Source organism: Nicotiana sylvestris, chromosome 4 (assembly GCF_000393655.2).
Source record: "Nicotiana sylvestris chromosome 4, ASM39365v2, whole genome shotgun sequence".
NCBI lineage: Eukaryota > Viridiplantae > Streptophyta > Magnoliopsida > Solanales > Solanaceae > Nicotiana > Nicotiana sylvestris.
In genome coordinates this window covers 91,420,834-91,441,088 of record NC_091060.1, presented here as the reverse complement: position 1 = coordinate 91,441,088, position 20,255 = coordinate 91,420,834, and the positions used below count along the sequence as shown (strand labels likewise).

The 20,255-nt window shown below is 37.5% G+C and overlaps 1 protein-coding gene across 1 annotated transcript; it reads right to left on the bottom strand.

Annotated features, from left to right (window-relative positions):
* Positions 1 to 15,820: 15,820 nt before the first annotated feature.
* On the bottom strand, positions 15,821 to 19,628 carry LOC104246168 (LRR receptor-like serine/threonine-protein kinase RGI2). Its single transcript, XM_009801932.2, has 2 exons — positions 16,667 to 19,628; positions 15,821 to 16,398 (listed from the first exon to the last, which is right to left on the bottom strand). The coding sequence occupies exons 1-2, from the start codon at positions 19,488 to 19,490 to the stop codon at positions 15,950 to 15,952; spliced, it is 3,273 nt and encodes a 1,090-aa protein (XP_009800234.1). The 5' UTR covers positions 19,491 to 19,628; the 3' UTR covers positions 15,821 to 15,949.
* Between the last annotated feature and the right edge of the window lie 627 nt (positions 19,629 to 20,255).

Here is a 20,255-nt window from a genome sequence, read left to right as displayed (position 1 = left end):
CTTCATTTTTTGGGACCTTCTTCTCCGACGAGCTCAGCCTCGCCGGAGATTTCTACCGGCAGAACTCCATTAAACCCAACCCACTTTCCCACATCTTCTCTTCTTCCCAAAACAAACCCATTAGAGACTCATCCTTCGCAAAACTCAGTCAATACACAACCCAAAACTCAGTCAATACCTTCGCAATGGAGCTCAAATATGAACTACGAACTCACCAACAGAGAATCAACACCCAAATATGAATTTGAACAAATACTCGCAAAATCGAAGAAACCCATTTCCTCGTCTTCACCGCAAATTAGTTTGAAATTTCTGACTAAAACTACCTCAAATCAGTTCCAATCAACTCCCAATTGTGGGTTCAGCTACGATTTATGTCTCCAGCAAGATTAGACCACACCCAATCGAGTTCGAACTCGCAATTTTGGACTTAGAGCGAAACCCCCCCAAATTTGGTACCATTGTTCATCGGTTTAAAATCTGATAGAGTTTCTTATAATTGTTTAATCTTTTAGAATTTTAATTTATGAGATTGAAGTGAGCTTTTATCATATTAATCTCCATTGTTTCAGGTGAAGAGCAAGTGAAGAAGAAGGAAAAAGAAAAGGAAAACTTAGAAAAAAATATAATAAGAAAAGTAGGGAATACATTTTAAAAAAAGGGTGGCAAAATTAAATTTTTAACCTGTATTTTTTGTCTCCAACTCTCCTCAAGAGAGTATGTATCACTCTCTATGCCACATCAGTTTAAAAGGTGAAACTTTTTATATTTTGAATAAATATAGGGAGTTATAGGACACCCGTATTTTTAAGGGGTGCAATTGGAACTTTGGTACAACCCCAATGGGGTAATTATGTGTATGGACCCGTAAAAAAAAAAAATTCCTAAAACTTGGAATTTCGTGGTGCCAAATTAGGTTCATGTGTTAAAGATTATTGAGATCCTCCGCGGTTCGCAAGCTCGCCGCGGTTTGGACTTGTTGGGCTAAGCAGTGTGTTGGTGAGTTGAAGAAAATGTTTGGAAAATTCAGGGCAATTGTGCGGCCAAATCTGTGACTGCAGATCTAATATGCGAACCACAGAACCGCCGCTTAGTGAAGCAGGGATTTGAGTTGATTTTGGACCAAATGTGCGGTCCATTATGCGGTCGCATAATTACTATGCGTACCGCATAATCCATCACGAAACCCCATTCAAATTCTCAGAGGGGTGTTCTGCGGTGTATTATGCGACCACAGAACAGGTCCGCGGATCGCAGACCGAAGCAGAAAAATTTCCAACCTAAGGGCCAGAAGCATGCAACCGTTGATTCGTGTCGGGGCTCCAAATTTCTAAATTTTAAACCCGGTCCCATGTCGTTAAAACATATGTTATGGTTCATTTTGAGCATATTTCTGATGCTTTAGAGTGAGAGAAAAGAGTCCTAGAGTGAGAGAGTGATCTCCATCTAATTATTTGTTACAACCCATATTTTTATACGTGAAAGTACGTCGTAAGTCCGTTGATGTAAGCTCGAAAATGAGATCCTCTTGGAAAGTATATAAAGTAATTTAATGGTGTTACATCCCATATTTTTTTTCAAGCCTTTGAGAGTTAATATTCAAGGATAAATATTTATAAGGGTACATGTTGTTACACCCCGTACTTCAGATGTTACTATCATTATAGGATTATCTAATGTAAACTCAAAAAGGATGAAATCCTTCTATAAGGACAAGAAAGGTTTGCCGAAGTGTTACACAAGTTAAGATGAATATGAGACTTGTTAATCATGATTTAAATGAGTTTAAAGACATGATATGACTATATATGATGTTTGAATATGAAGTATAAAGTTTGAGAAAAATCGGATTTAAGTTGCGGAAAAACCGACTAAGGATTTGCCTTGTAATGAAGTTTTTTTTAGTAATATATTTCGTGTGCTATATGAGATGTTTTTGGGACATATTATATACCAAATTGAAGGTCTGGAATGTAGTTTCCAACGCTCTTAACCGTTTGTTTATACGACATCCGGATAAAAAGATATAAGCGTTTGAAAAAAAAGGCCAATGAGAGAGTGGCGCGTGGCACCTTTTTGACTTTTAGAAAAGGGGATGTTTATCTCTCTGTCTCGTCTCTTACTTTGGTTTTCCAGAGAGCTCGACCATATAACACCCCTAAACTCATCCTCAAGTTCTCCATAAGGATTTTCAACGATACTATCATCCGAGGCACGAAATCACGAAGCAATAACACAAGAGCGATCCCCACGACGTAAGTATTGCTATATAACCTCTCTTTTTCTTTGTAGTTTGAAGTTAATAAAAATGCCTAATTTCTGGTTTCAAGATCTTAAATATCAAGTAAGGTTGATTAATTCATTTCATAATATTTAGAACTCACGGGACGGTGATCGGAAGCCGTGAGTTCGAGTTATTTGATTTGTAATGGACTGTTTTGTGGGCTGTTTCGTGTAGCTTTTGAGCTGTATATTTTGCTGCTATTTAATGGAATTTTTGGAGGATAAATGGTGTGGAGAAACACCACATATTGGTGAAATAGTGGATTAGTCATTCTTTATAATACTTTCGGGGTGTTGGACACTACTATAGTCGTTGTTTCTGGTATGAATTGATTGGGGTATGTTGGGATGTTGTAAGCTAAATATAACATGGATTTCGACTTGCATCTACTGTAGGAGGTAATTATATTGTGTTCCAACAAGTTCTTAAGGTTATATTGACATCGGTTGAGTTAAATGGATGAACTAGACATGAACTAGTGAATAAAGTTGCCAATTAAGAATAATTGGAGTTGTGGATCATTTTCTTTGTTATGGATATATGGTATAAGGCTGGAATTACTGATGAAAGACTTCATTATCATGTTAATGATACTATTAAGTTAAAGTAAAAAGTCTATAAGGGATGATATGGGGTATACGAATTCCAATTGGAGCTTGTCGCTCGTCGTAAAATAGTTATGACTTGTTGTTGTTTTATGGTTTCTTGTTATTGATGATTATGTATTGCTGGATTTCTCTGGTAATTTTTGTGGGTATATTATATTGGAGGAGGCTCTTGTTACAGGGGAGATGCTGCCCGAATTTATATAAACGAGCTACAAGTTTAAGTTGCAGATTTAGCCTTTATTCAACACTGATTTTGAATCTCCTTATGTAATGGTGGATTGAGTTGAGTTGTATGAAGAGTAGCTTGGGAGGTATTAAGGACTCACCATGGTTAAGGTATGTTAAGGCACTTTTTCTTTCTTTTGGCATGATCTAAATTGAAATGAACATAAACGATACACTATTTCATAATGAATCTACTCCTAGCAAATAAGGTTGTACATGTTGTTATTTCCGTACAAAGTTATTCTAAGAAAGTATGTATGATCCTTGAGTCCTAGTGAAGTTCATATTGATGGTATGATGTCCATAATGCTAATCAAAGGTGAAACGACCTTACGTCACTCTGAAAGGTTTAGAACGTGATTCCATGAGTCTAGCATGCATTATATATAATATCTATTTTGATCTACTGAGCCGCACCATAGTAGGCCGAGTACGACACCTATTGTGCAACCACTGATCAGGTGGATTTACCGAGCTCCACGTGGCCGGGTACGATTCTACCGAGCCTTATGATGGGCGGGTACGTTTTTATCGAGTCCTCTTTGAGGTCGGGTACAATATGATGATGATGATGATGCTTACAGAGACGTATGTTTTTAAAAGTTTATGTATATATATGTATTATGCACTTCATGTCAGTAGCTCCCAGAGGCACGCAGATGTTACAGGTTGTATATCCTCTATCTCTCTTTACATTAATGTTCTTGTTTATGCTTTCCTGCCTTACATACTCGGTACTTTATTTGTACTGACGTCCCTTTTGCCTGGGGACGCTGCGTTTCATGCCCGCAGGTCCCTATTGATAGGTTGACAGTCTTCCTAGTAGGCTATCAGCTCAGTGGAGGTGTTGGTGTACTCCACTTGCTCCGGAGTTGCCTATTTGGTCAGTATGCTTTGGATATGTATTGATTGGTATGGCAGGCCCTGTCCCGACCTTTATGATTTTATGTACTCTTAGAGGCTTGTAGACAGATATCAGGTTTATGGATACGTGTATGGCCTTATTGGCCTATGTGTTGAGTTTACAAATGGTCATGTCGGCCTTATAGGCCTGTATGTCACATGTATAAGTTTGTATATCATATTGGATCGTCATATGTTGAGTATTCCCTTATGATTTATTCTTGCTATCTCATGATGGGTTTCTGGCTCATTTACTTAAGGTAGTATAATAAGAAAGATATGTTATGTTGGTACTCGATTGAGTAAGGCACCGGGTGCCCTTCACGGCTCTTCAGTTTGGGTCGTGACAAAAGTGGTATCAGAGCAGTTCTGTGCTAGGGAGTCTACAAGCCGTGTCTAGTAGAGTCTTGTTTATGGGTGTGTTGTGCACCACACTTATAAGCAGGAGGCTACGGGGCATTTAGGTCTATCACTCTTTCTTCTTACTCTAGATCGTGTTGTAGAGCTCAATTGTAAAAATTCAAACTTCTAAATTCTATTGTGTTCGTAATACAACGATACCTCATCCAAATAAATAGATGGTATGAGATTGAATGTGGTTGTGCAAGAGTTGAGTCAGAGGAACTCGATTTTGCATCATGCTTATGATGAGCAAATCTGGGGTCTTCAACAGATCATGTGTGTTCTAAGATGTGAAAGCTTCTTGATAAGGATCCCTAAGGCAAGAATATCTATCCACTCGTATGGTAAAAAGGAATAAGTGAATCGGAAAGTAGACACAAGTTTCAGCAAGTAAAACAAGCAAGATGATGAAGGGTATGAGGTACCTAGTTAATGAAGATTATCAGTATTTACAATTCAGGCAGAGAAATGTAAGTATGAGTGTTACCTTCAATATTAACGGTGATATATACAATTGACGACACTCATCTCAGTTTTGCCCTATGGGAGCTAACAAATATAGTTTAAAAGAAGAAGGTGATATCAAGATTCAACTCGGGTTAGAGTAACTCAAAATTATGGATGGATTGTTATCATTAATTAATATTGCCGAACGATAGCGCAAATGTGGTAATATATCTTCTTGTGAGACACCTAGATGGTGAACTTTAGAATAGTATAATCAGATATGAATACTAGAATATTCAAAAATTTCAGAAGATAGGCGGTGATATTCTAGAATAGGCAAATATTTACCTTAGTATGACTCCAGCCCCGAGTAAAGAAAAAAGAGAATGTTAGGCATTCCGAAGAGCCAGTGAGATGAAGAAAGGAGAGCTAAAAGGGAAAGAACATTTTGTCAGAGTTTTCAGAATAAAGTGAGATAAAGATATTATCCGGAGAATAAGAAGGGAGTAAATAAAGTATCATGAGTAAGATGTGATAAATGGATGATAACGGTAAATCAAAATATGACACAATGATAGAGTCCATAGTCAAGTGAAGGAAAATACAAGAGGTGACAGGCCTTGACGCAATAAAAGAGTATAAGCCATAAAGTTATATCCTTATTTCGAGAAATGAGTTGGTGCCTTCAACGTGATTACCAGGAGGAAAGGTTAGACCCCAGAGTAATAAAAATCAGTATGTGCTGGTGAACAAGATAATCTGAACATGAATTAGGGACTGAAGGATTTTATAATGGTTGATATCATGAGAATTTCAGAGATGACATTCCGACAATAATAGAATGGACAACAAAAGAATAACCTTTAAGGTTCGTTTAGGAAGATGCTTCCCTAAAGCAAGCACATGGAGCAGAGTTAAGCTTAGGGAACTAAGTGTGCCAGTTACACTAAGTGTTGCCCTTATGCGTAATAAATTCGATTATCCCCGATATAGAGGGGTTACCGCAAGGCGAGTAAGATGTTAGTGAAGATGTGAAAAAATGGCAAGATGAAGAGGTAACTATGGAATAGTAAAGGAGGATTGAGGTAAAAGGGTGAAAGGAATGAGACAGAATCTATTCAGATCCTATAGATATGATATGACTCCAGAACATTATGCAAGTATGACACCGGAGAGAAGCTTTAAGTGTTGCACACCCGATGATGTTGATAAATAAGTGAAAATGAATACTTGCTACATAAGGAGTGAGCATGGGAGGTAACTTAAGACAAAGTAAATAACCAAAGAGAGATTACGAGGAATATAGATATGAGAATGGACCAATGAATAGTTTGTAGTTGATTCAGGAAAAGCCAAGTTATGGCTAGACAAAAGGTTATAAGCAAATCATGCAAGATAAACGTCGTGAATCCTAATCTAGTAAATTCAGTCTCGCAGATATGACGTCGTAACCTTGAGAAGTATTCAGATAAGAGTTGGATTACTAAAGGTACCGTATAAGTGTTACGGAAATAATGGAGAGTTCCACTAAGGAGACAATCAAAATTTGAGTTTAGAAGTAACCCTACGAGCACAAGGGCACGAAGGTATGTAACTAAGGATGTTTGTAGGCGAGTAAGAATATCAAAAATTCCTTCGGGTATACAGTATAACAAGATCATAACTTTACAAGATCCAGAAGGTCTCCTTAAGTACTACAAAGAAAGACTAGCTGAGGAAATAAGGAAGAAGACTTCAACTTAAGCATAACCGATCTAAAGAAGAAATGGTCTTGTAACAACAGTCTCACTACAATATGGTATACACTCCATAAGAAAGTGGCACCTATCGTGATTAATGAACGGGAAGTCAGAAGTGATATTTGAGATCATATGAGTTATAGGAAATTCAAGTATTGGTGGGCAATAAGATAAGCCAAGTATTCACGCAACAAGTGGCATTACGACCAGGAAAAGTGATTGCTTAGATTTAAAGAACGCTGAGAAGGCACGAAAGGAATTATTCAATCAATGACCCAGAGTTGGTTACGTTGTGAACGCACTTTAAGATTTTAGATTTATATCCATGACATTCATACAGCTATAAGAGACTCTAGTATAAGTAAAAGAAAGAATTAAGTCCACGTCACCGACAAAGACTTGAATTGTTAGAAGATTATATCATAGATGCTACATAGAGTCCATGAAAGGCTAATGTAATAGCTAATACCCTAAGCTGAAGATTGGAAGATAGCCTAAGCTTAATTAAAGGCTGATAAGGTAGAGGAAGCTCGAAAGTTACATCACGAGTCCGATTGTTAGACCCAGATGATTATAGAAATCGTGACTCAAACCATAACAGGAGCACTTTTAATAGCAGAGGTATAAGAGGGATAGTACAACAACCATATTCTATAAAAGCTCTACGATAAAGCAATTAGAAGAGTACTAGCCTCATAAGACGTTAATACGAAGCTCCTACCAGATTGTGTATGCACCAGGGTTGCAAGTATTATAGTAGAGCTTTAAGGTATGGATGTGAATTCCAATAATGTAGAAGGGAGGTTATTAAATTGATAGAAGATATGGTGCGAGATTTAAAGGTAAGTATGGTAAACATGAGTGAGAAGGTGACAATAATAGGCAAGGTCTCAGGACTAAACCCGTCAAAACAAGAGGTTTAATGATTTCCATGAGCTATAGAAAGCTCGGTACACTTTGAATGAACTCAGAGGAGTATAAGAACATGAGCAATTAGAAAAGATGGAATACTGCCCTGGTAGTAGAATAAGGGTGTAATTGTGATAGTTAAGAGAATGACGTTTGGGCCTTCGATTAAGTAATGATTTAAAGAAAAGAGATTTCATGGATGGCACTGTATTAGAATGCCCCCATAAGATGAATACGTTAGGATGTTATGAAAATGCAGTTATTGAAGTATAGTATCGTCCCTAGGTGCATCAAGAAAATCACTTCAGATGTTCCCCAATGAGACGTGAGCCTTAGTGACAATGTATTACATCCGAGGCGATGGTTGGAGTTAGTGAAGGACTATAACGTTTATACTTTATATCATCCAGGGAAGGCGAATGTATTAGTCAACACCCTCAATCGTAGATCTATGTTTAGCCTATCATATTTACAGGCATAGAAGAGTGAGATAGCTTACGAGATTCATCTGCTAGCTAATCTTGGAATTCGATTACTAGATGCATGTGGTACCAGAGTTACTACTTAGGACATGAAAATCTCCTCTTTAGTAACTGAAGTGAAGGAATGCCAGTATGAAGATCATGTGCTAGATCATTATAGAGATACAACCCTTCAAAAGGAGAAGACACTACTTGAGATTACAGAAGATAGAGTCCTTAGATATCGAGGTCGATTATATGTTCCTAATGTGGCAGGGTTGCGCCAGCAGGTTATGGGACAAGCAATTAGAAAGTAACCTAGAGTTGTGTAGCACACCTCGATAATAATACCAAGGCTATAAAACGAAATATAGCAATAGTCGTACATTCAGCAAAGTACCAAGAGAAGAGCTTAAGTATACCTATATATGCCCAGAGGGACATCTTGTCATAGTTCAATATTTGTATTCACAAAGTGAAGCCAACAGATTGGCAAAAAGCTGGAGGAAAAAGGTGAGAAAAGTCGTGCATAAAAGGGCATAGTCTTGTAGGATACATCATAGAAGGTAGTCGAAGTTACGAGATCGGAATAACTCCGTCCATAATTCGCGAGGTGAGAATAGGACTAAAGGGGGGAATGCCCTGGTTTCTAAATTTATTCATAGAACAATTGCCTAGATGACAAAGGACAATGTTAAAGTATTCATAAGAGCCATATGGTATGAGAATGAGAAGCGCATCAGTCAACATTCGAGGACGAATGTTCCAAAGAGGGGAATAATGTTACAACCCATATTTTTGTACGTGAAAGTACGTCGTAAGTCCGTTGATGTAAGCTCGAAAATGAGATCCTCTTGGAAAGTATATAAAGTAATTTAATGGTGTTACATCCCATATTTTTTTTCAAGCCTTTGAGAGTTAGTATTCAAGGATAAATGTTTATAAGGGTACATGTTGTTACACCCCGTACTTCAGATGTTACTATCATTATATAATTATCTAATGTAAACTCAAAAAGGATGAAATCCTTCTATAAGGACAAGAAAGGTTTGCCGAAGTGTTACGCAAGTTAAGATGATTATGAGACTTGTTAATCATGATTTAAATGAGTTTAAAGACATGATATGACTATATATGATGTTTGAATATGAAGTATAAAGTTTGAGAAAAATCGGATTTAAGTTGCGGAAAAACCGACTAAGGATTTGCCTTGTAATGAAGTTTTTTTTAGTAATATATTTTGTGTGCTATATGAGATGTTTTTGGGACATATTATATACCAAATTGAAGGTCTTGGAATGTAGTTTCCAAAGCTCTTAACCGTTTGTTTATACGACATCCGGATAAAAAGATATAAGCGTTTGAAAAAAAGGCCAATGAGAGAGTGGCAAGTGGCACCTTTTTGACTTTTAGAAAAGGGGATGTTTATCTCTCTGTCTCGTCTCTTACTTTGGTTTTCCATAGAGCTCGACCATATAACACCCCTAAACTCATCCTCAAGTCCTCCATATTTTCAACGATACTATCATCCGAGGCACGAAATCACGAAGCAATAACACAACAACGATCCCCACGACGTAAGTATTGCTATATAACCTCTCTTTTTCTTTGTAGTTTGAGTTTTGGAAGGTAGTTTGAAGTTAATAAAAATGCCTAATTTCTGGTTTCAAGATCTTAAATATCAAGTAAGGTTGATTAATTCATTTCATAATATTTAGAACTCACGGGACGGTGATCGGAAGCCGTGAGTTCGAGTTATTTGATTTGCAATGGACTGTTTTGTGGGCTGTTTCGTGTAGCTTTTGAGCTGTATATTTTGCTGCTATTTAATGGAGTTTTTGGAGGATAAATGGTGTGGAGAAACACCACATATTGGTGAAATAATGGATTAGTCATTCTTTATAATACTTTCGAGGTGTTGGACACTACTATAGTCGTTGTTTTTGGTATGAATTGATTGGGGTATGTTGGGCTGTTGTAAGCTAAATATAACATGGATTTCGACTTGCATCTACTATAGGAGGTAATTATATTGTGTTCCAACAAGTTCTTAAGGTTATATTGACATCGGTTGAGTTAAATGGATGAACTAGACATGAACTAGTGAATAAAGTTTCCAATTAAGAATAATTGGAGTTGTGGATCATTTTCTTTGTTATGGATATATGATATAAGGCTGGAATTACTGATGAATGACTTCATTATCATGTTAATGATACTATTAAGTTAAATTAAAAAGTCTATAAGGGATGATATGGGGTATACGAATTCCAATTGGAGCTTGTCGCTCGTCGTAAAATAGTTATGACTTGTTGTTGTTTTATGGTGTCTTGTTATTGATGATTATGTATTTCTGGATTTCTCTGGTAATTTTTGTGGGTATATTATATTGGAGGAGGCTCTTGTTACAGGGGAGATGCTGCCCGAATTTATATAAACGAGCTACAAGTTTAAGTTGCAGATTTAGCCTTTGTTCAACACTGATTTTGAATCTCCTTATGTAATGGTGGATTGAGTTGAGTTGTTTGAAGAGTAGCTTGGGAGGTATTAAGGACTCACCATGGTTAAGGTATGTTAAGGCACTTTTTCTTTCTTTTGGCATGATCTAAATTGAAATGAACATAAACGATACACTATTTCATAATGAATCTACTCCTAGCAAATAAGGTTGTACATGTTGTTATTTCCGTACAAAGTTATTCTAAGAAGGTATGTATGATCCTAGAGTCCTAGTGAAGTTCATATTGATGGTATGATGTCCATAATGCTAATCAAAGGTGAAACGACCTTACGTCACTCTGAAAGGTTTAGAACGTGATTCCATGAGTCTAGCATGCATTATATATAATATCTATTTTGATCTACCGAGCTGCACTATAGTAGGACAGGTACGACACCTATTTTGCAACCACTGATCAGTTGGATTTACCGAGCTCCACGTGGCCGGGTACGTTTTTACCGAGTCCTCTTTGAGGCCGTGTACGATATGATGATGCCTACAGAGACGTATGTTTTTAAAAGTTTATGTATATATATGTATTATGCACTTCATGTCAGTAGCTCCCAGAGGCACGCAGATGTTACAGGTTGTATATCCTCTATCTCTCTTTACATTAATGTTCTTGTTTTTGCTTTCCTGCCTTACATACTCGGTACTTTATTTGTACTGACGTCCCTTTTGCCTGGGGACACTGCGTTTCATGCCCGCAGGTCCCGATTGATAGGTTGACAGTCTTCCTAGTAGGCTATCAGCTCAGCGGAGGTGTTGGTGCACTTCACTTGCTCCAGAGTTGCCTATTTGGTCAGTATGCTTTGGATATGTATTGATTGGTATGGCGGGCCCTGTCCCGACCTTTATGATTTTATGTACTCTTAGAGGTTTATAGACAGATATCAGGTTTATGGATACGTGTATGGCCTTATTGGCCTATGTGTTGAGTTTACAAATGGTCATGTCGTCCTTATAGACCTGTATGTCACATGTATAAGTTTGTATATCATGTTGGATCGTCATATGTTGAGTATTCCCTTATGATTTATTCTTGCTATCTCATGACGGGTTTCTGGCTCATTTACTTAAGATAGTGTAATAAGAAAGATATGTTATGTTGGCACTCGGTTGAGTTAGGCACCGGGTGCCCTTCACGGCCCTTCGGTTTGGATCGTGACATTATTCCTCAATTCTTGCACAAAAACTTGAAGATTGTCAAGTAAACTTCACTAAGTTTTCACCTTAAAGGTAAGAATTTATGCCCTAGCTCTTAATTTCGAAATTTCTACTAAAATGGGTAATTAGCAAGATGGTTCATGGGCTGAGGGTTGTTTGTTTTGCATGTATGGGTGATAAAAGAATGTAGAAAGAATGTGAGCTAGAAATGGTAAAGGATGGGGTGTGAGTTGATAGAATCTTTCACAAAAAGGTCTTAAAAACATAATGCGCACCTAGTGCTTGATAATGTGCTCAAATGAGCTAGAGTCTTGATCATCCTTCTAATTCTTGAATCAACTTGTGACATTCCTACAATAGATTGAAGGTGCTAAGGGTTCGGGAATTTATTGTAGAACTTAAGGAAAGCTCTATTGAGGCATGTATAGCTAAAACCCCCTCTTCTTAGAAATTAAACCCCCTTGGTGTCCATGCAATTGGTGTAAGTTCCAAAATTGATTGATGAATAAATTGCTATTCCAAATGTGCTTGTGTTGCAAGAATATATATGCAATATGTATTTCAATGCTCCCATTATGCTATCTTGTCATTTGAGGATGTGTTAAAGATATGGAATATGTGCTAAAATGCCTAGACTTCAAGTCGAGTTTGAATAAAGATTGTTATGCCAAAGTATGTGAAAGACTCTATATACCTATGATCTGTAATTGCTCTCGTGTGTACTCAATATCTTAAATTGAAAGGCTTGTTTGTTGAAAATTATAATAATGTGAAATGTGGGAAAGAACTTGCATTATGAAATACGCCAAGAGCCAAGGTATAATATAACAATTGTGGTCACTAGGGCCGATGACTTGATATATGTGAAAGAAATATGAAATGAGAGGATCAATGGAAAATGGTAATATCTTGGGTGAGACGGCCTAGCCGATCGGGCCGTGATCGGACGCCATGCCGCATATATGGTGGTAGTGTGCTGGAAACTGAAATTGAAAATTGAAACTGGAATTGTGATTGTGGTGAATGTCTCCAATGAGACGACCTAGACGATCGGGTTGTGATCGGACTCCGTATAAAAGTACGGTGGTATTGTGAATGATGAGGTATAGATACTAATGATGTCCCAATTTAAAGCTATGGAAAATTCACTTGAAAGCTTATGTGATCCTTAAATTTGGTGCTGTGGTGTTGTTTAAGGCCTTTATTGAGTTTATGATTACTTCCTTCGTGTATTATTATTCTTTCTAAGGAGATGGTATTTAGTTATACATACTAGTACCATTCAACGGTACTAACGTCGCTTTTGCCGGGGACGCTGCGTCTTAAATGGAATGCAGGTGATTCCGTAGCGGGCATTGCTGACCAGCGTTAGCTGTACATCATCCTCTTCCGGCAGTATTGGTGAGCCCTATTTCATTTTGGGGTTATGCATCTTTTGTCCATATTTCACCATGTTCTGAGGTACTGCCGGGGCCTTGTTGCCGGCGTTGTTATGACTCACTTTTGTATCTTTAGAGGCTCCGTAGATACTATGTGGGTTGTATATGGGTATTGGAAGGGTCAGTGGATTGTGTTGTGTTTTGGACCCTTGTTCCTTCAAATTGTAAAGTGTATGTAATTTTACAAACATACCAATGATGTAACAAATGAATCGATTTGGAAACGTTTACAAATCTTCCTATTGTATAATTAATAATAACCTGTTTTCTTGATCATAATGAGTTGGTAGAAAGTGTCTAATAGGCTTGCTCGGTCGGATTCACTCGGTTGAGCGCCGGTCGCGCCTCCCGAGGTTGGGGCGTGACATTATGTATTATCCCAAGCCTTTAACTTTTATTATTTTATGCTGATTGTTATGTTTGAAGCAGATGCTCTTGCTTAATGTGTTCTTCTTTATGTTGCTGTGACTAAGTACTGGTACTGTACCCACAAACACTAATTATTATTGAATCCTTACTTAATAAATATTCTCACTAAGGTAGTAAAAGAAACAACAGGCTCCAAGTTTTGTGATGTGATACTTTGAGATTTCCCTATGAGGATGGAATGCATAATGCTAGCCTATCTTGAGAGTTGTTCGTGTTACTGATTTTTGAATTATTCTTTTTGCTTTCCTTCATTCTTTGCACTTCCTCTACATCTAACACACTTGTTTTTTAGTGCTCACTGTAGATCCTTATATCTGCCAACCTTTGTCCTTTCCTCTTTGTGCACATGTAGCTTGTGCCTATCTTGCCTTCTATGTGCCAGTCTGGGGTTGAAAGCAAGTGGCGTACGGTTGATCACTTTTCTTGAGAATGAAAGCCAATTTTTTGGATCATCTACCCTCCAATTTTACTATGATAAGATGGATAACATATTAGGGAGAGATGCTTTACTGATTATAGACAAAAGAAACCACAGAATGTGAAATTTAGCTTTAAGTTTTAAGCTGATAGTCATTTTTAAAGAGGATTTTCTAAGGCTATGGTTTACATCATCCAAATTTACATACTTTGTTGATGCATCATTTTCATGCATCAAGCACAAACCTAAATGATGCTATAGTACTTTATGCTGATTGTCATGTTTACAGATCTTCGAAACTTGTGATTTCTATCATCCACAAGTTTCATTGTATCGCAATGTACCTTTATCTTGACTAAATACTCATATCGTACTTGTTTTCATAGGACAGAATGCTATTCTGTTTTGGAAGCTTATCAATATACAAGACTCATACCTACCTATTATTACAGAGTAGCTAACTAGTTCCATTTGTTGGTCTGTATTATTAAAAATGACTCAAAATTTCTATTTGGCGTTGGCTATATGAATCCTTAGTATCCATTTCGCTCTATTTGAGCCTATTTCATTCCAATACTCAGTAATATCTTCAAGTCAGATTATTTTCATCTGTTATCGAAAGTGATAATAGAGAAGTGATTCAAAATAACTGTTTTCATTGCAGCAACGAGTAGTTACTAATCAAATGCTGGGAATAAGTAGAATCCTGATTTCAATAGAACATTTTGATTAAATACCTTATGTTCTCAAAGTGGTTCTATAGAAAGTTGATACATAATATATGTTTCCTCAGAATTTGAAGCTTGAAACCTACTTGTGGGCCTAAAAAGGTTTGCTATCACATGGCTAAAAAGCAATGTACCTTTCAAGAACATGGTGAGCTATTGCTTCTTCATCTTTTGTGAAAACGACTTTAAAAGAATTGGTAGGGAATGATAGTCCCTTCGTTTCCCCATAATTACATGTTTCTTTTTACATACAGCCAACCAAGATCTTGTCACAACCATGCCTTTTTAGCATCCCCATATCACCCCCACACAAACTACAAAATGGATTCAGAGTTACCAATTTATCTGCAGGGCCCCAGTTTGGAAATGAAACTGCACTTGCTGCTACCTTAGTACCTTCTATCATTGATATCTGTTTCCTAATCTTTAATCATCACATATTTATGCTTCTCAGATAATCAATTTTTTATTCTGTATAACAATGACGTTCGGGCCAGCTTGTGACCTCTGCTATTTCACAGGGTACTAGCTACCTCTCACCAATGCTGGTACCGGGTAACTATGTCCACCAAGCGTTGGGCATATGCGGAAAAACCACCTAGCCTTTTTTTTTTTGTCTCTGCTAGGATTTGAATGCTGATTTACCATTATTTTCACCCATTTTATTGATGGTCGGCCACACACTTGGTGCCTCATGTAATTTATCGTCAAGCTTTAATATTGATTTTTGTCATTTCAATGAGGATCCCCTAAGGACTATTTATTGCAGAGGAAGATTGTTGCTGTACTTTTTACTCTCTTAATTTTCACTTAATCATTATAAACTAAATTAGCCTTAAGATATATGTTAGATCTAAGGGCTGGATATGTTGCCCTCTTTTCTTTCGTTTGTTTAATTGAATAGTTGCAGGGACCACTTCTTAAAGATTTCTTCTATGATAGTTCGAGCTGTGGAATCAGTCATTGATGCTTGCATTAGGGTAGATTGCCTACAACACACCTCTTTGGGGTGCGGCCATTCCCTGGACCCTGCGTGAACGCAGAATACTTCGTACACGGGTCTACCCTTTTTCTACAGTTGCAAAAATTGAAAGGAAAATAAATGATCCTTCTTCATTCAAACCAAAACACAAGAAGTTTGTAGAGTAGAAGGTTGCAATGTGATCAAATAAGTAATGTTCTTTTTGTTTTTTAAATGAATGCTGATGCACATTAATAATTTATACATCTTTATTAGTTACTTGAAATAATCAACTAGCTAGAACTACGCAAAGACCGAGTTAACTACTGTCATTGAGGAGGTGATCTGATGAGAGGTTCAGATGAACCAGAGAAACTAGGACATTGCACTGCTGCTTTAGGATTCGATACCGATCCTTTTCCTAGATGATTAGGCTTCTCGAAATCTTCATTTTCGTGCCTAATTTCCGTTAGCATTGCCGCTACATCCTTCATTGTTGGTCTTTCATCCGGGCACGGATTAACACAAAGTAGTGCCACCCCAAGAACTTGTAGCATCTCCTGAGTTTGTGTACCAGACCTTAAAAGTAATTGCTGATCAAGAATTGTTGTGAATTCCTTGTGTTTTACTCTTAGCTCCTGATTTACCCAAGTAACAATGTGGACACCTTCTGGTATCCGTGAATCGGTTGGTTCCATCCCTGTTAGGACCTCAAGAAGCACAATACCATAGCTATAGACATCACTCTTCTCAGTTACTCTGAGACTATATCCATATTCTGCAATGTGGGACCAAAATATTTAGAATGCTGTCCAAATTTAGTACTCATACCCAATTTATACCCACCATATGCCTGTGCACAGAGAATTTCGGGGGGGGGGGGGGTGTACAAGACTAATATAGTGAGCTTAAAGTGTTTTTTAAAGCTAACATTCAAGAGTACTAGCATAATGTTACTCAAAATGTTGAGTGCTTCGTAAAGTTATATTGAGCTATTTCAAGAGGTTAAATATATTTTCCGTTTAAATTTGAGAAAATGTACTTACCAGGAGCTATATATCCATAGGAACCAGCTATTATGGTGGAAGCTCTTGAAGTATCTGATGATGTATTTAAGAGCTTTGCAAGTCCAAAATCTGCAAGAAAAGCTTCAAACTGTGGACCAACCAAAATGTTATTGGCCTTGATATCGCGATGGACTATAGGAGGAATACAGTCATGGTGAAGATAAGCTAAACCCTGAGCTGTTCCTAGTATGATATTATACCTAGCATCCCAATCCAGAAAGACCCTCTTCTCATGTAGCAGTCCTGCTAAACTCCCATTACTAATGTAATCAAACAAGAGTAATCTTGTTTTGCCATTATTACAGCATCCCAAAAGCCTCACTATGTTTTTGTGCCTGATTGATCCCAGTGTTCTAACTTCTGCAGAAAAAAAATCCCTCTGTGGAACCTCGCCAACCTTCTTAGGCAGTAGTTTCTTCACCGCGATCACCTGTCCTGACGGAGTTTCAACACGATAAACAAAACTGGAGCAACCCTTTCCAACAATGTTAGATTCACTAAGTCTTGGCACTACATCATTTACAGAGAAGCTAAGCTTTCGGAATGGGATAAATTCCCACTCCAAACCATTTTCTTCATCGTCTTTCTGGCATATCTCTCCTTGAGTTCGGATAAATATGGCAATACAAGCTGTCAAAATTAGCATGGCCATGAAAATGCTGAGTACAATAGCAATGGTGATCCTTCTTATGGATTTTAATCCATGATGATTTCCACTTAAATGACATGCATCTCTGTTCGTGCAGAGCGCTTGATTACCAATAAAAACACTGGTAGGAAGATCATGAAAGAATTTGGTGTTAGGAAGAACCCCAGAGAAGTTATTGTAAGAAACATTTAGAGAAACAAGGTTGTCAAGGTTACTGAGTACTCTAAGACTTCCTGTCAACATGTTATTAGAGATATCCATGCTGGCTAACTTGGAAAAATTTGAGAAACTTTCAGGAACCGGTCCGGTCAAAAAATTCCGACTTAAATTTAATAGAATATCTAGTCCTTGCAGGTGACCAATCTCCATAGGGATTAAGCCTGTGAGTCTGTTGTTGCTCAAATCCACCAGCTGCAAATCCTCACAAAGTCCAAGTGATTTGGGAACAGTTCCGTCTACGTTGTTTCCATTCAGTATGAGCTTGTTCAGTGATGTGAGTTTCCCTACATCTTCTGGAATGTTGCCTGATATTCTGTTCATGGAAAGATCTAATACATTAAGAGCAGTGAGAGACACAAAAGAGGAAGGAATTGTTCCTTGAAGCTTGTTTCCATGAAGATCAATCATTTCTAGCTGTCTACAGTTGCCAATAGCCGGAGGAATTGATCCAGTGAATTGATTTTCGGACAATTCAAGAAAACTCAAACTCGGTAGCTGACCTATTTCTGGAGGAATTTGACCATCGAGCCTGTTTGATCCGAGGCGTAATCTGGATAAGCTTGTGCAATTTCCAATATCAGGTGGAATTCCACCAGATAGAACATTTGATATCAGCAGCAGCTTAGTTAAGTTCCTGAGATTGAATAAAGTTTTCGGAATTGACCCTGTAAGGAAATTGTGAGAAAGATCCAAAGACTGAAGTTTCCTACAATCGGCCAGCTCAGTTGGAATGCTCTCGTGCAGTTGATTCTGCCACGCGAAAAACAGATTTAGTTCCTTCAGATTCCCAATGGTAGGTGGGATCACACCTGAAAAATTATTGTTGTCCAATTCAAGTTGCTTCAAGCTGGAAAAGTTGCCAATATAGTATGGGATTTCACCAGAAATGCTGTTATCTGATAATAGAAGCTCCTCCAATGTGCCTAAGTTTTCGAAAGACGGAGGAATTTCTCCAGATAAATAGTTCAAAGAGAAATCAATAACTTTCAAACTTGAACAGTTTCCAAGATTTCCTGGAATTTCCCCTCTCAGATTGTTCTGCCAAAGCAAAACCTTCTTAAGATTCTTCAGCTGACCAAGTTCACTGGGAATTTCTCCTGAGATTTGATTCTCATAGATAAACAATTCCTCTAAAGCAGTGCAGTTCCCTATTTGTGGAGGGATTACACCAGTCAGATTTGCTGTGTAAACTGCAAGAGTCTGCAGCTTCTTGAGTTCACCTATACTATGTGGAATCTGACCCGAAACACCGGTATCTGCAAGTCCTAAAATGACCAACTCTTTGCAGTTTGATATCTGCATTGGGATTTCTCCTTGAATTCCCTCGTTCCCACCTGCACGAAAGACTTCAAGAGTCGTTAACTGACCGATTTCTTCAGGTATCTTTCCGGAAAGCTGGTTATCAAAGAGCTCAAGCTGCTGCAATTCTGAGAAACTTCCTATCTCCTTTGGTATATGACCTTGAAGGAAATTGGAACTCAATGAAAGTTGCTTCAGTTGTGATAATCTTCCTATTTCAGGTGGAATACTTCCTGTTAGAGCATTAAAACTGAGATCTAAAATTTCCAGAGATGATGACAAGTTTCCAATAGAAGTTGGAATTTCACCACTGAGGTTACAATTTGAGAGGACTAGCACTTTGAGGAAAGGAAAAGAAAGAACTTGAGTTGGAAATGTTGTGGGAAGATGAATGGACCTGATCTTGATATCTGAAACAAAGCCATTGCTGGTGCATTGGATATAATCCCATTTGCATGGATTTTCATGGCTTGGATTCCAAGAAGAGAAGGATGTAGCAGAAGAAGAAGAAGAGTTAAAAGTGGAAAGCCATGACATTAAAGAAAGCCCTTCTTGCTTTAAACCCGAAATGGCAGTAGGGAATAAAGATATGTTCAGAAACAAGAAGAATAAGGTGATTGTTAGTTTGGTTGACATGATTATAATGCTGATGAAAGTCTGTATGTACTCTGCTCTACTGTACTTCTATGTCAACTTCTTCTTGCCAAATGCAGTCATTAAAGTTTATCTGCAATGATTTCCTTATCATGGTTACTGGTGTTGGAAAGGCCACCAGAATTTTGCAGGAATTATTATGCAAAAGAAATGGAATTTTCAGAAATTGTTTTCCTGAAAATATACCTGTCTTCAACTAGATTCATTGTCAAGATTGACACTTGACAGTGTAGGACAGGGTTGGGATAGAGAAGTATTATTGCAGTGATGGTTTGGAAGATTTTGTTTGTACAAATATACCTTCTTGCTGTTTATTGTCTATATGTAATGTGATAAGTTGTTGTCTCCACACATGGCTACTTTTTGCTATTATACCCTTCATTTCTTCAAGCTTTTGAACCTCATCCTCTCCTCTATACACTAATATCTTATCTCCTTGATAATGGGTGGCAATTTGAGCCGAAACTCATCCAAACCATTCTGAGATTAATTGGTTGTGCTACAAATATTTTAGCTCATTGATTTATTTGGGCTGAGCTCAAGTTAATCCATCATTTTTTATAACCTATTCTGACCCATGAAGTAGCCCAAATACAACTCATGAGGCTCACCCAAAACAAAGATATTTCAACCCAACTTGTCTGGAAAATTTAGTTGCCCATCATTAGTTTGTGTATCTAAGTTTAAAAATGAGAATCAAGGTATTTAAGTTTTAATATAAATATGAATAATTTTTGTAATTGAGTT

Coding starts and splice junctions, on each gene's coding strand:
- LOC104246168 (XM_009801932.2), bottom strand. CDS start 19,490: ATGTCAACCAAACTAACAATCACCTTATTCTTCTTGTTTCTGAACATA. Junction 16,399..16,666: donor CTATGGATATATAGCTCCTG/GTAAGTACATTT, acceptor CCCACATTGCAG/AATATGGATATAGTCTCAGA.